Source organism: Momordica charantia (assembly GCF_013281855.1).
Source record: "Momordica charantia cultivar OHB3-1 chromosome 6 unlocalized genomic scaffold, Mcharantia_2.0 BLBB01000006.1, whole genome shotgun sequence".
In the NCBI taxonomy this organism is placed as follows: domain Eukaryota; kingdom Viridiplantae; phylum Streptophyta; class Magnoliopsida; order Cucurbitales; family Cucurbitaceae; genus Momordica; species Momordica charantia.
In genome coordinates, this window is record NW_028275164.1 from 31,495,721 (window position 1) to 31,511,848 (window position 16,128).

A 16,128-nucleotide genomic window follows, 5' to 3' on the forward strand; every position below is an offset into this window, starting at 1 on the left:
ATTTGTAAGATCTTTTGAATCATTCTAACTTCTTGGTATCTGAATATTGTTGTCCTTTGATATTTCTTTTCTCATCATTTATATTAAAACTTGACACTATACACTTGCGATATTGTAAATTACAAACAAGTTTATGACATCGGTAAACAAAATACCTAATTATTACTTTTTATTGGTAGAACATGTAGGAACGATAATTCAAACTCACAACTTCTTGATCGGAGACATAATTATTACCATTATTACTATTACGAATCTGTACGGTAAATAATGAAGGTATCTAGAGTCATAATTTCCAAATCTGAATCCCCCCTACTCAAAATTATCCATGCTTCTAATTCGCTTACAATCACTGAATAGCAGATATCTTTTGCTATTGCAATCTTTGCTTCCCCAAGGCAGAAGTAAACCGAGTTTCAGTTAAACTGAACCCACTCAAGCTTCCAGGTTCAGTTTGCTTTCTTCCCTCTCTCTTTGAATTAATCCACAAGTTTCTCAGCATGAGATTGTAGCGCCAATTTTCATCTGGTTTCTCTGAGGTCGCCATTTCCATGGCATGCACAGCGGTGCTTCCCTTGGCCTTCGCTGCATCTACAAAGGTACGCAAAGTCACTTCTGCTTCATCTTCTTCCACCGAACAACACAATGAAATCAATACGAATACGACTCAGAAATTTCATTACAGCAGAGCTTCTCCTTCTGTGAGATGGCCCAACCTCAAGTTAACCGATAGTTTTCAATTGCCGTCTCAGACCCACTTCACGCTTCCTTCTCCTTTGCAGACCCACGTGGTCGATGAATCGGATGTTTCTGTCAGAACCCAAAATTCTGAGATTAAGGATGGAAATTGCGAAGGGAATGAGTTAGAATCTGTAGGGATGATGAGTGATGAAACCCAAGAGGCTTTAGGGAGGCGTAGCAAGACGAGAGTTAAAAAGATGAACAAATTGGCACTCAAGAGAGCGAAAGATTGGAGGGAGAGAGTGCAATTTTTGACTGATAGAATTTTAGCACTGAAACAGGACGAATTTGTGGCTGATGTGTTGGACGATAGGAAGGTTCAAATGACACCCACTGATTTTTGCTTTGTAGTGAAATGGGTGGGGCGTTCGAACTGGCACCGTGCTTTGGAGGTGTATGAGTGGTTGAATTTACGGCACTGGTATTCACCCAATGCTCGGATGCTGGCTACCATCCTAGCTGTGCTTGGAAAGGCCAATCAAGAAGCGTTGGCTGTAGAAATATTTACCAGGTCAGAGTCTGCCATTGGAAATACTGTCCAAGTATACAATGCTATGATGGGCGTATATGCGCGGAATGGTCGGTTTCTTCAGGTTCAAGGGTTGCTTGATTTGATGCGTACAAGAGGGTGTGAGCCTGACCTTGTGAGTTTCAACACTTTGATAAATGCCCGTATGAAGTCAGGACCCATGACACCAAATTTATCCCTTCAGTTTCTAAATGAGGTTAGGAAATCGGGTGTTAGGCCCGATATAATAACGTATAATACTTTGATTAGTGCTTGTTCGCGTGAATCGAATCTTGAGGAAGCAATGAAGGTCTATAATGATATGGAGGCACATAATTGTCAACCTGATTTATGGACTTACAATGCTATGATTTCAGTTTATGGGAGATGTGGGTTAGCAAGCAGAGCTGAGAAGCTCTTCAAGGAATTAGAGTCCAAAGGGTTCTTTCCAGATGCAGTGACATATAATTCATTATTATATGCTTTTGCAAGAGAAGGGAATGTAGAAAAGGTAAAGGAAATTTGTGAAGAAATGGTAAGCAATGGGTTTGCTAAGGATGAGATGACATATAATACAATTATCCACATGTATGGGAAGCAGGAGCAGCATGACCTGGCTTTTCAGCTTTACAGGGATATGAAATTGTCGGGCCGGATTCCTGATGAAGTTACATATACTGTTCTTATCGATTCACTTGGAAAATCAAGTAAAATAGAAGAAGCTACTAACATAATGACCGAGATGTTGGACTCTGGAGTCAAACCCACTTTAAGGACATATAGTGCTTTAATATGTGGGTATGGTAAGGCTGGGAAACCAGTAGAAGCTGAAAATACATTTGATTGCATGCTTAGGTCTGGGATTAGACCTGATTATTTGGCATACTCTGTTATGATTGATCTTTTTCTTAGGTTCAATGAGACAAAGAAGGCAATGCTGTTGTACAAAGAAATGGTATGTGATGGTCTAACACCAGATGGTGTCCTATACGAAGTCATGCTTCGGAATCTTGTGAAAGAAAACAGATTGGATGACATTAACAAAGCTATCAGAGATATGCAAGATAAATGTGGTTTGAATCCTCAAGTTATTTCTTCGATCCTTATAAAGGGGGAATGCTTTGACCATGCTGCTAAAATGTTGAGAATGGCCATTGACACAGGCTATGACCTAAACCATGAGAACTTATTATCTATTTTGAGTACATATAGCTTGTCTGGTAGGCACTTGGAAGCTTGTGAATTACTAGAATTTTTTAGAGAAAGGACTTCTAATTCCGATCACCTGGTAGCTGAATCACTAATTGTTTTACTTTGTAAGGCTGGTAAAATAGATGCTGCTCTAATGGAGTATGGTAATACAACTAAAGGGTTTGGTTCATATGGCACAAGTTCCATAATGTATGAATGTTTGATTCAAGGATGCCAGGAAAAGGAACTCTTTGACACAGCATCTCAAATTTTTTCTGACATGATATTCTATGGTGTCAAAACTTCGAAAAACCTGTACCAAGTCATGATGCTTATGCACTGTAAAACAGGCTATCCTGAAATAGCCCATTATTTGCTTGAACGTGCAGAGCTTGAAGAGGTTGTAATTGATGATATCTCTATTTATGTTAAAATTATTGATGCATATGGGGAGCTAAAACTATGGCAAAAAGCTGAAAGCTTGGTTGGAAATTTAAGGCTAAAACTAACTACCATCGACAGGAAGATTTGGAATGCATTAATACAAGCTTATGCCAAAAGTGGTTGCTATGAACGAGCAAGGGCTGTTTTTAATAACATGATGCACGATGGTCCTTCTCCTACAGTGAATTCTATTAATGGTTTATTGAAAGCGTTAATAGTTGATAATCGGCTGAAAGAGCTTTATGTTGTTGTCCAGGAGTTGCAAGATATGGGCTTTAAGATAAGCAAAAGTTCTATTCTTTTGATACTTGATGCATTTGCTCGAGATGGAAACATATTTGAGGTGAAGAAAATTTATCATGGCATGAAAGCTGCAGGTTATCTTCCAACTATGCATCTTTATAGGAGTATGATTGTGTTGTTATGCAAGGGAAAACGAGTTAGGGATGTTGAGGCCATGTTATCAGAAATGGAGGAGGCCGGATTTAGACCTGATCTATCCATATTGAATTCTGTAATCAAGTTGTATGTAGGAGTTGAGGATTTCAGAAATGCTTCTAGAGTGTACCAGCTAATAAAAGAAATTGGATTTACACCAAATGAGGATACTTATAATTCTTTAATTATAATGTATTGTAGAGATTGTAGACCAGAAGAGGGGCTTTCACTGATGCACGAAATGAAAAGGCAGGGTATGGAGCCCATGTTAGACACCTATAAAAGTTTGATTTCAGCACTATCTAAAAGGCAGCTGGTTGAAGAAGCAGAGGAGCTTTTTGAAGAATTGAGAGCAAATGGATGTAAATTAGACCGATTTTTTTATCATGTAATGATGAAGATGTTTAGAAATTCTGGAAATCATTTGAAAGCGGAGCGCTTACTTGTCATGATGAAAGAGACGGGAATAGATCCCACTGTTGCCACAATGCACTTGTTAATGGTTTCCTATGGCAGTTCTGGCCACCCTAAGGAAGCTGAAAGGGTTCTCAATGATCTAAAAGCAACTAGTATGAACCTTGATACATTACCATATAGTTCAGTAATTGATGCCTTTCTCAGAAATGGAGATTACGATGGTGGAATCCAGAAACTGATGGAAATGAAGGCAGATGGTATAGAGCCAGATTATAGAATATGGACATGTTTTATAAGGGCTGCAAGTTTTTCTGAAAGTACAAGTGAAGCCATTATCGTTTTAAATGCACTACGAGATACAGGATTCAATCTTCCAGTCAGGTACTTACTAATTTTTCTAATGTTAAAGCGAGACAATGTTTTAGTTCTTTTTTAATATGATGCTGCCAAGTAATGTTCATAAATAGCCATTTCAAGATAGTGCTTTTCTTGTAGGCTTTTAACAGAAAGGTCAGGGTCATTGGTTCTGGAGGTTGACCAAGTTCTAGAGAAACTTGGAGCCATGGAAGATGGTGATGCAGCATTTAACTTCGTTAATGCGTTAGAGGATCTGCTGTGGGCATTTGAACTTCGAGCAACTGCATCATGGGTTTTCGAGTTGGCAATCAAGAAAAGTATATACCAACAGGATATATTTAGGTAATTTCTAATTTGTTCCCGTTATTGTCTATCAGTTTATTATGCCTATCCCCCCAGACTTCACTGTCCAAGCTACCAAAGTTTGAATTTCCCTGTATATCACTATGTATGAAAATAAACCCATAATTTCCATGTATGAGAAGAGATAACGATTGAGGAAAGTAGGGGCAAACAAGGTAAATAAGTTGGAAAATGTGGTGTGCACATGTAATTATGGGACAGAAAGGAGAGTTTTACGGTTTGTCCCAACTTCTACTATGTCCTTTGAGTACTAAAATCGCACCAAAGTTAGAAGTGGAAGATCGTGGATTTATAAATAAGTATAATATCTCTATTAATGCCTAGGGGCATGTTCACCATCTTGAATCATGAATCATCATGCACAAACCATTGAGACTCGCCCTTCAATAACTTGTGGAAAGATGTTTCCACCTCTTCAACTAGCGATACTTATCCAACTGAATGACCCTGTGATCAAGCCAAATGGGCAGAATGATTGGAGTGAGCATGTTGTTGATGGTGGTTTGCTCCCTGCAAATGATGGATGGATTCTAGGAATTGGTGTTACTACTAACGGCTCTTTCTTCATGTAAACTGGTTGTTTGTTTGATCCAAGATCTGCAAAAGTGTCATCGTGTCAATCGATTGAGACTTCTGCACTCTGATTGGATTTTCTGCTTAAGGATCAATGCCTCTTCCTGGGGTGGAAGTGCTAGTGTTAGTGGCTGGCGGCTATAAGTTGTGATTGAATACTCTTGTGTTTTTGGGAGACATGGTGGTGAAAAGGTATGGACTTCCATGGGTTGGGTGGTTTGTTAGGTTAAGGAATTTTTTGGAACCAACACAACCGTTTGGGTTGCAAATCTCTCCAATACAAATGGTTATAATTAGACCCAATTCAACTATGTCGCTTGGATGTATATGGTGAGCATGTGACGACTTTGGGGGCATTGATCCAGTTGTGGGTGACCATGCCAAATCAATGAGCAAATTTGAACTCATACACACATGATGTCTAAAATTATTATTGATGTTATGGTTTGTAGCCATATTATTATGAGATTGGAGACAATTTGTTTGTTACTAATAATACACTGTTCAACTTGTTTCTCATGTGCTAGTCTAACAATGCAGGGTAGCTGACAAGGACTGGGGTGCTGATTTTAGAAAGTTGTCTGCTGGTTCAGCTCTTGTTGCTCTGACTTTATGGCTTGACCATATGCAGGCTAGTTCTTTTCCTATGTTGCTCCTCTACAATGATTGAAATTGTCTGCTGAATAATGATTGTGCATATTCTTTTGTGATAGAAAGTTGTTATTACCATCTATGGTTAGTTAGTGTAATGGTATGAACTTATCATCTATGTCTCCATAACTATCCTTAAACGAGTCATCTGGTTATGGTACAGACCAAATCTTAGAAGGTAAAATAGAATAAGCAGAGAGAATTTTATGGAAGTCCAGCGAAATCTACAACCAAAACAATGCTGTTAGCCATTTTAGGGAACTAACTCTCTCCCTACTAGATCATCTTTACCTCAGATTATCCCCCTCCCATAATTGTATTTCTCTCTCTCGCATGCAAAACATTCTTTTAAATTTTCCACTTTGCCCTTCCTCTTATTGGTCTGCAAAATCGATGATGGTCTATCATTACCCCTGAGGCAGAAAAACATCTTGTCTGCAAGCTGGAAGGGCCACTTGTATTTCAACAAACATATTTTTTTATCAGCATGGTAGACTCTGTTGAGCTTGGAGAGGGGAACGACAAGATCGTATTGTCCTTAGATCACACTGGTATTTTCTCCTCAAGGTCTGCCTTTTTAAGCCATACAAATTCGAGGCCTATTTTGAAGACGCCCCTAGTGAAGCTGATTTGGGAGCTCAAATACCCGAAGAAATAACTTATCCCCTGGTCAATGGCTCATAGAGGGCTTAACACTCATGATAGGCTACAGAAGAAATGCAGAGAATGGGTGCTTTTTCCTTCGGTGTGCTGTTTATGCCAGTTACACCTTAGATCATTTGTTTATTCATTGCCCTTTTGCTTTGAGTTGTTGGGCTCTCCTCCAAAAGGAATTTGGTCTGTCTGTTTGTCGAGACAGATAGATGATTGGCTCATTGAAGCACTTCATGGTTGGCAGATTAAAGACAAAGCTAGAGTTTTGTGGAGATATTCGACTAGGGCTTTGTTGTGGGGTCTTTGTTTGAAAAGAAATTGTAGGTATTTTGAAGATAAGTCTACTGATTTAGTAACTTTTTTGGAGTAATGAACAGCTCACTGCTTCTTGGTGGAACCACAGCTATAACAAATTCTTTTGTAATCACTCTCTCTAATCCTTCAAGATTGGAAGTTCTTCATGTTTAGCTTGCTTGGGAGGGGCTTCTCTCTCCTCTCTTTTTTTTTATAATAAACAAAGAACTTTCATTAATAAAAAGAGAGGAGCCCAAAAAAGGCAGGAAAAACAGCCTAGAGGCAGAGGATCGAGAGGACCCTCTCCAAAGAGACTAAGCAATCAAGGAATTCCAACTCTGAAGAGTCAAAAGAAAACCATAATTACAAAAAACCTTCTTGTGGATCGAGGCCCACCAAGAAGCAGTATGCTTTATATTCACACAAAAAGAGTCAAGTGAAGCTCCTCTCCCTCAGGTTGTTCATTCTTTTTGTGATTAATACAAATCTCAGATTTCTTAACAAAGAAAGAGCAAGCTGGAAGGCCACTTGCCAACGGCCTGAAAATTGCAATAAGTATTGGGATCAACTCTTGTTCTCCTAACTGGATTACGGAAAAATAAGGTACGAGATAACTTTTAACCTATTGTTTGATTCATGCTTTTGTTCCATTCCATTCTTGGACTTTTACTTTCTTCAGCCTTGGAAGTAACCAATGCATTAACCCAGCTTCAAAGAGAAGGAAACGCAAAAAGAATAATGTATATATTCTTATGAAATCTTAGATAGCCTAATTCTGTCCCTTGTATAGTATACCTGTTATGTATTATCATACTACACAAATTCCATACATCCCTCCCCTTCCCAAAATGAAAGACAGGATTCGAATAACAAAGTGCATATGCATGTACTTTCTCGATTTCCATTTCCTGAAATTAAGAATGTATCAAGTCATTAGCTGGGGACATTTCGGCTTTCTTCGCACTTTATGTGCTGTGCTGAGTTACATTGACCAGAATGAAGAATAACATTCACACATTTGTACAAGGTTGCCTAGTTTGTCAACAAAAAAAATAAACGGCACTATCCCTGGTTGGCCTTCTCCAGCCTTAACCGATCCCTGGATAGTATGAGACAGTGTGAAAATGGAATTTGGTATGCACTATAAAAGGAAGGGAGTGCTGATAATTTGGAAGTATAGTATAACTATTTACAGTTCGTCAAGAAAATTATCCACTAGAATTCCTAAAGTAGTCTTGATATTGTTGACTCTGTATCCCCTTCTCTGGGTCCTACTTTCTCTGGACGCTGGTCATTCCCAACATTCATTGATGAAAATTCTACTAGTAATATACTGTGTTATGAGATTGTACTAGCCTTTAGCAAAGTGTGCACACCTAATTATTCATATAAAGGCCTACTTTCTGTAATTCTAGATTTTACTTGGAATTCATATCTGAGATCAATATTGCATAAAAATATTTGGGATTGGTTTCAAGTATTTTTCAAGGTGGATTTACACCTAATATCTGGTATATCGATGCAGGATGCTTCCTTGCAAGGTTTCCCAGAATCTCCAAAATCAGTTGTTCTAATCACTGGAACAGCAGAGTACAACATGGTTTCACTCAATAGCACACTAAAAGTATGCCTTTGGGAGATGGGTTCTCCTTTTCTGCCTTGTAGAACACGGAGTGGTCTCCTCATAGCAAAAGCTCATTCTCTCAGGATGTGGCTAAAAGATTCTTCATTTTGTTTGGACCTTGAGCTGAAAGATGCCCAGGCTCTCCCAGAAATAAATTCGATGAAGCTAATCGATGGATGCTTTATAAGACGAGGCCTTGTTCCAGCATTCAAGGATATAACTGAAAGACTGGGATTTGTGAGGCCAAAGAAATTCTCTAGATTAGCTTTGCTTCCTGATGAAAAGAGGGACAAAGTCATTAAAGCTGATTTAGAAGGGAGGAAAGAGAAGCTTGAAAAAGTGAAAAACATGATCAACTCTGGGAAGGTGAGGAGGTTAACAAAGATTAAAAGGAGAAAATACCGTCGTAGCATCCATACTGTGAAGAAAAATTAGAAAATCTTGGACAGTACAGTCCATGGTAATTAAACAAATTATTTTTTGGTCCCTTGTCACCTCTAGTCATGAATAACAATTTCAACAATAACTAATAAATTTGAACAACTTTGTTCACTCTCTACAGCTTGGCATTGATGTTAGGCTTGTTCTATCTATCCTTCTTTGCATACAATTAATCCTCTTGCAGGCCCCGCGAATTGGAAGAAAAAAAGGTCTGCATTTTTTTTTCTTTTATTTAAAATTAATAGACATTATCTCAAGCAGAGGATAACTGCACGTTTTTCCTTTGTTGAATCAAGGTAGAACGGTGGTTGACTATCATTTTCCTGCCAAATGTCTGGTGGAGTGAAATTCTCCATCAAGGATGAATGTTGGGAAGAATTCAGTAGTGCTTGCTAATTCGATAATTTGTTACTGTTTAGACTTTGATTCCATAGGTAATTTGTCGGTAGTCGACAAAGAGGTAAAATCCCTTCAAATATATATTTATGATATTTCAGAAAACTCTCATCTCCTCAACCAACTGAAATCTCTCACTTTTTTCCATCAAGTCTGCTATTTTGAACTCAATTTTTGAGCTGTTTTCTTCTGCGGGTGAAACTCAGGTTTTTTTACTACCAAAAAGTTCCAGGCATAAACGATTTTCTCCCTTCTGTACTCTGATAGACGAAGAAACATTAAGATTTTCCATATTAATTATTGTTTCAGTTCTAAGCTTGAAGCCAATATGTCCTAAAATCCAGCAGAAACAGCTTACTGTGGACTGTGGTAATGGAAACAGATTGGATATATGTATGTATCTCTCTTTAATCAAAATAGAATCTATCTTTACATTTTTGTTGGGGAAATCACTAAAAGTTCCCAGCTCCCCCTCCGTTTTTTGTAAAAAATTCATAATATCATCGTTTATTAACTTGATTTAAATGTTACATCATCTGAAACCAGTTGCATGTGTAATATAGCTAGTGGTTCTCTTATATGCCATTTTTTCATGAACGAGACTACGAGTACTTCAAACTGATCATGAAAGCAAAAGAAGTAGTTAAAAGCACATCCATATTGATGAAATTATCCAGACAAAACGAAGAATCGGCATTTTGGATGACTCGAACCGGGACGGGAGGCTTGCTCAGGTACGTATATTCTTTCACTTCACCTATGAGATTCCTTGTTCTGTTTCCCTGTAAATGTCAAATTATCATACAGCTATTCTTTTTTTGGTTATTTATAATTAGTTGATGATCTCTATGAGATTGATAGGACAGTTGATATTTTTTTCTTTTACGTCGTATCCTTTCTTTCCAAGTTGTAATCTTTATTTAGACCTGTCGTGTATACCGTTTCAACCCACTAAGAAATTACAATGATTTTCACGGTATCAGAACCTCATCTTCGGCTCTCATTGCCATTTGTTCTTTGCTACTCTGAAATCACCAACGAAATTGTTTACGACCTTCATTGCTAGAAGTTGAAATCACACCAGTGTTCATCTGTTAATTTTTTTCTTCTACGGCCTTCATTGCCATTATTTAATCATTGGCCTTCAGTTCCTCTTTGAGCAGCCAATAATTTACATCTTCTTCATGTGTTTCGGCCTTCTTGAGCAAAAGATGAGATGGCTTGGGTCTCCTCTATCGGCAGTTTCTGAACAAGAAATTGGTTGGTTCTTCACTGTCAGCACTTTCTGAGCAGGAAATTTGTTGATTTCTAATTGATGTATATGGGATTACGTTCAAAATTGTCATATATAAATTTTTCTTGACGTTGCGAACTTTTATTAAACACAATTGTGACAAAAAGCTACGATGGTTAATAAATTTTTTACTGTTAAAATTATCAATATAAAATTTTTTGTGACAGGTTAAAATTGTATATATAAAGGTTTTTGTGATGGTTAATATAATACAAAAAATTTTGTGATGGTTAAATACTGTCAATATAAATATTTTCGTGACGGTTAAATTTTGTCATCGTTATATTTATCTTGACGGAAGTGTGAATTATATATATTTTATTGACTATTATCAATTATCATAAAAATGTTTGTGACGTTTATTAACTGTCATGAATACTCTCTAGGTAGGGTTGGATTTACTTATGTCAAACCCTCCCGAACTTATTAATATATATATATTATATATATATATATATTTTTTGGTACAATATGTGGGGACGAGGATTTGAACTTTCAACTTTATGGTTGAATACATACTCATTGAATTGTGTTTTGGTTGGTTGCTAATATATACTAATAGTTTACCGTATATTTGTCCAATTATATTGTTGACGTAGTGGCCCGTGCTCGTGCAAATCAAGTTCCAATCTTCACCTTGCCGGCTAAGCTCCCTCCCAAAATAAGAAATTTTCCCTCCCAAAATAAGAAATTTTCTTTACATAAATATTTCAAATTTTAGAAAAGGAAAAAAAGTTAATTCAAGATTCCAGGTTATTTTAATTGAAAAAGTTGAAAATTTTCTTTATTAAAATATGTCAATTTTTAAAAAATTGACAATTTTTTAATAAAGTATATGTTTTTGTTTATTCACAATTTTTATATTTATTTTTTCATCTTCTTAAAAAAATTATTAGTAAATTTAACCATTTTTAAAAGTATTATTTGAGTTAAAAAAATTTGCTAAAATGAAAAAAATAAATAATGTGGAAACAAATTGTTTTTGAAAAACAAAATGGTTTTCAAATCGTGATTAATAATTTTAAAAGTTCAGTTAAATTCTAACTTTTGATGAGTTATTCAGAAAATAGAAAACACCCTCTACAATGAACTCAACTCAATAGAAGAATGAGCTTGAAAATGACTTCCAATCGCAGTACTCCTTGGATGAAAACACCTTTCACAATTATTTTTGAAGAAAAAAACTCTCAATGCATTTGATTTTTAGAATTTCTAAAGTCATTTTAGAGAGTGTACTCATATATCCAAGAGTAAGTTTGGCATGTACAATCTAATATAAATATTTTTAAACATATATTTTTCTCTCTTAAAATTACACATAAGAAAAATAGCTAGTTTTAATTAAAATAAATGTGTTTAGTTTCATTTTCTTAAAAATGATTTAGTCACTAGTTTCCTTTTTTGTTACAACGCATCTAAAAATGGTTCTACAGATAACCAAAGTGATTCCTAATGAGTCACTTTTTGGATAATCAATCTTAACGTGATTCTTCAAAAAAATGATTACAAACCAATTTCATCATAGTGATTTTTTAATTGTTAATTTCAAACACGCTCTAAAAAGTCGAACGACCCAAAACCATTTTTTGGCAGAAAGGATTGTTTGGATATCAGTGGGCATATTGGTGTGCCTGTTCATGGTTCAAAGACTGGGAACTGACAAAGTAGGGTACAGTTTTGCTCCTGTAATCTGCATTTGGTTTGCGTTCAACGCTGGGATTGGAGTTTACAACTTCATCAAATACGACCCAACAGTTTTAAAGGCCTTAAATCCAAAGTACATAGTGGATTATTTCCAAAGGAACAAAAAGGATGCTTGGATTTCTCTCGGCGGCACTGTACTTTCCATCACAGGTCTTATTTCCTACCCAAAAAACTCTTTATTTTGTGGTTTCAATGATATATAATACTACACTCTCAAACACAGGAACTGAAGCATTATTCGCCGATGTCGGGCATTTCAGCGTTCGATCAGTTCAGCTGAGCATGTCGGCGGTGACCTACCCAGCTCTAATTTGTGCCTACGTAGGTCAGACCGCGTTTCTTCGCAAGCACAGCGATCTCGTTGCAGATACATTCTACAAGTCGATTCCTGGTACCCTACCTACAAACAACTAACTACATTGTTGCATGCAAATTTCTCACTAAAGTACAAATTAGAGGAAAACCACACAATAATCCTATGTATTTTATGTATACTTTTTGAGTCCACTATGGGCGCATATAAGAGAGGCAAATTTCAGCTCTCCTTCCTTCTTGGCTCCGTCCCTAATTTCACGTACATATACTGTAGGAGGTCTGTATTGGCCAATGTTTGTGGTGGCTGTTTTAGCATCAAGCATAGCAAGCCAGGCCATGATCTCAGGAACTTTCTCTATAATTCAACAGTCGCTTTCACTTGGATGCTTCCCTAGAGTCAAAGTGGTTCATATATCTGATAAGTACGAAGGCCAAGTTTATGTTCCTGAGGTCAATTACCTTCTCATGTTGGCTTGCATTGGGGTCACTTTGGCCTTCAAGAACACTACAAAGGTTGGCAATGCATATGGTATGATATATTAATCTTCTCATATCTCATTCTTCTTAAATTAGCCTCTCTCCTCTAATTCTGATAAAATCTTATGCATGGGAACTTGTTCTCAATTCAAGTTCTTAGGGTTTGTTTGAAAAATCAAATTGACCCGACGACTCGACTCTCATATGGATGGGTTGAGTTGGACTTGGTTATTTGATCTGTTTGAGTTGAGTTGGGTTTATATAAATTGAAATTTTAGGATTTGGTTGGTTTGTCAAAATTAATTAGGATTCCAAGTTTTCTTCAACTTTTTCTGGAGGGTTGAGTTTATGAGTTTTTCTGAAATTTGTTTAGATAAAACGTACATCATTATTGGGTTAAATTAGGTCCATCATCTCATCTGAGTCATTCGGATAAAACCAATTCTATGTTCTGAATTGAACAATTAAGTTGGATCTAAAAACACACGAATTCAACCCAACTTGATGAACACACGGGTAACGTTATTTACGTGCTCCAATGTTCTCCATAAACGCAACAAGAGCTAACTCAAAATCCTGAAATTTTTGTTTGACAGGAATAGCAGTGGTTTTTGTGATGACACTCACATCCTCCTTCCTAGTACTCATAATGGTGATGCTATGGAAAACTCACAACCTACTCATAATCACTTACATACTTGTAATTGGAAGTGTGGAATTTATGTATCTGAGTTCAGTCCTTTACAAGTTCGACCAAGGAGGCTATCTCCCGCTGACATTTGCAGCTATTTTGATGACAATAATGTATGTGTGGAATAGTGTCTTCAGAAAAAGGTACTTTTATGAGCTCAACAACAAAATCTCCTCAGAAAAGCTCAATGAGATGGTGAATACCACCAACTTTAGGCGGATTCCTGGCGTGGCATTCTTCTATTCAGAGCTTGTTCAAGGCATCCCTCCCATCTTCAAGCACTACATCGAGCACGTACCCGCACTGCACACCGTGCTCGTCTTCGTCACCATTAAATCGCTTCCCATGAGCAAGGTTTGTTAAAAATGTCAAGTTTTCATTTTGCTTCCTATGGTTTTCAAAATTTCGATTTTGTTTTTATGATTTGGGCTAGCTTGGCTTCAATAATTTAGTTCCTATGTTTTTAAAAATTTCAGTTTGGTCCCTATGATTGAGTTAAATTTCACGAATTGTCTATAAATCATATTTTACTCGATCTAAAAGCCACACACTTTCCTATTTATTACTTAGCCCTACAGTCCACTAATATGGTAAGTTAAATAAAAAAATATGAGCTTATTAACACAGTAAATAAATAAAAATGTCATGTGTATTCAATATACTAACAGGAAAGGATGATTTGACTAAAAAAGTATAGAAACTAAATTGAAACTATGTCCAAACCATCCCGACCAAATTTATAATTTAACTTTCATTAGATCACCACTAAACCTAAAAAATATTTTGTGTATATTATTTCATAATAATTAGGTTCCAGCGGATGAACGTTTCCTTTTCCGACAACTAGAAGTCAAGGAGATCGATGTGTTCCGCTGTGTTGTTCGATATGGGTACACGGATGTACACACCGAACAAGAGTCGTTCGAGAAGATTTTACTCGAAAGATTGAAGGAGTTCGAAAGAGACCAACGGAAGTTGTCTAAGGTGAAAAATGGGGTCGGGGAGAGAGTGGAAGAAGAGGAAGATGATGATGAAAACGGTTTTGGAGGAGTTGTAGAAGCATGGAAGGATGGTGTAGTTCACTTGATGGGGGAAACTGAAGTAATTGCCCAAAAAGGGGCTGGCATGGGAAAGAGGATTATGATAAACTATGCACATAACTTCTTGAAGAAGAACCTGAGGCAAACTGAGGAAGTTTTTGACATTCCTCACAAGCATATGCTCAAAGTGGGCATGATTTATGAACTTTAGAAACGCCAAGGGCATTTTTGTCTTTGTATTTATTTATTGTCGTTATTTTTGTTGAAAAAATACTTATTGCAAGTGTATGACGAGTCTAAGTTTTAATAAAAGTAAATGGTATGTGAATTGAGTTTCTAGTTCACTCAATTACCACAAATACTAATGTCTCATTTTATTTAGAAATAACAATGAGTTTTAAAACAATCTGGAAAATCAATGGGAATAATAAATGTTCAGGAAAAAAGAATGTGAAAAGGGGAAATTGATTGAATTAATAAACAAACAAATTAAACAATGTAAAGATTGAATAAAGAATTAATATGTAAAGAAAGAAATCACATATTTATAATTGATTGTTTCACTTATTAAGAAATTAATATCTGTGTCTAGATTGATTAATTAGCAAAGGCCTTAAGTATATTTCTTTTAACAACATCTAAACACTTCTAAATCTCCTCATCTTAGAACTGAGAAGGAGGGTCATAAAGAATGAGGACTAAATAAGTTCCTATTCTTAGGGTCGAACATGTTTTTGTGGCTATTTTTATGATTCAAACATTAATTTTTGTGGCTATTTTTATGATTCAAACATAAGTTTTAGATGAACAGATCAACATAAAATTAATTCATCTAAAACTCATGTAATCTAATAGCTACATCAATCTCTAAGAGAACTAATTTAACTACTCATGTTCAAATGAATACAACAAAAATAATCTCAATGGGGTTTCATAACAAAACTAGAAATAAAGTTAAAAGGGAAATGAGAGAAACTAAATACGTTGTGTCAAGTTATCGTCTCCAAGCCAATCTCCATCATCCCCAGCCTTGAAAATCTCTTCCCTCAACTTCTTAATACTCTCCTAACTCTCAAAATTCCAACTAAGAATGCAAGCAGCATTCTGTAGAAATTGTCGCGTTAGTACCAAGTTCGATGTGAGTTGATTAACCTCGGAAATGTGTTGGAGGACTGGAAGGGGTTGACGACCTTTGAGGCTAGATTCGTGCAAGCCAGATGCGGCCCTAACCTCCTCAATTATGTGCAGACTATAATCGTAGAGGTTGTGGTCCACCAGCAGAGCTAGGTAATGCCGAGCTACTCTGTAAATCTTGGAAATCCTCTTAAGATATTCCAACGTTAGCTCGTCGCTCTGGGCACGGGTCTGGGAAGAATTGTGGAAAGAAAGAGGTTGAGGTCAATTAGAAAATAAACCTGCCACCACGACGTGAGCTACCAACTCGAGGGGACTCGATAACTAAGCTCGCCTTTGCGGTTTTTGGCTAGCCAATCACCGTACACATAAAACCAGACC

At 36.6% G+C, this 16,128-nt stretch overlaps 2 protein-coding genes across 6 annotated transcripts; both read left to right on the forward strand.

Annotated features, from left to right (window-relative positions):
• Positions 1–330: 330 nt before the first annotated feature.
• EMB1270 (Pentatricopeptide repeat (PPR) superfamily protein) lies at positions 331–10,529 on the forward strand. 5 transcript variants are annotated; one of them, XR_015791622.1, is made up of 6 exons: positions 331–4,120; positions 4,235–4,438; positions 5,573–5,663; positions 8,157–8,715; positions 8,818–9,826; positions 10,241–10,529. XR_015791622.1 is itself a non-coding variant. In XM_022301675.2 (5 exons), exons 1-4 carry the CDS (start codon positions 552–554, stop codon positions 8,688–8,690), a joined length of 4,398 nt encoding a protein of 1,465 aa, XP_022157367.1. In that variant the 5' UTR covers positions 331–551; the 3' UTR covers positions 8,691–8,715; positions 8,818–10,529. The 5 variants fall into 5 exon arrangements, 1 of the variants encoding a protein (XP_022157367.1); XR_015791623.1 differs by having other exon boundaries at positions 8,818–9,485; positions 9,656–10,529; XR_002603271.2 differs by having other exon boundaries at positions 8,818–8,905; positions 8,993–10,529.
• Positions 10,530–11,973: 1,444 nt separating this feature from the next.
• LOC111025159 (potassium transporter 5) lies at positions 11,974–14,962 on the forward strand. The gene is made up of 5 exons (XM_022303006.2): positions 11,974–12,240; positions 12,314–12,481; positions 12,680–12,934; positions 13,479–13,927; positions 14,384–14,962. Exons 1-5 carry the CDS (start codon positions 12,024–12,026, stop codon positions 14,822–14,824), a joined length of 1,530 nt encoding a protein of 509 aa, XP_022158698.2. The 5' UTR covers positions 11,974–12,023; the 3' UTR covers positions 14,825–14,962.
• The last annotated feature ends 1,166 nt before the right edge of the window (positions 14,963–16,128 follow it).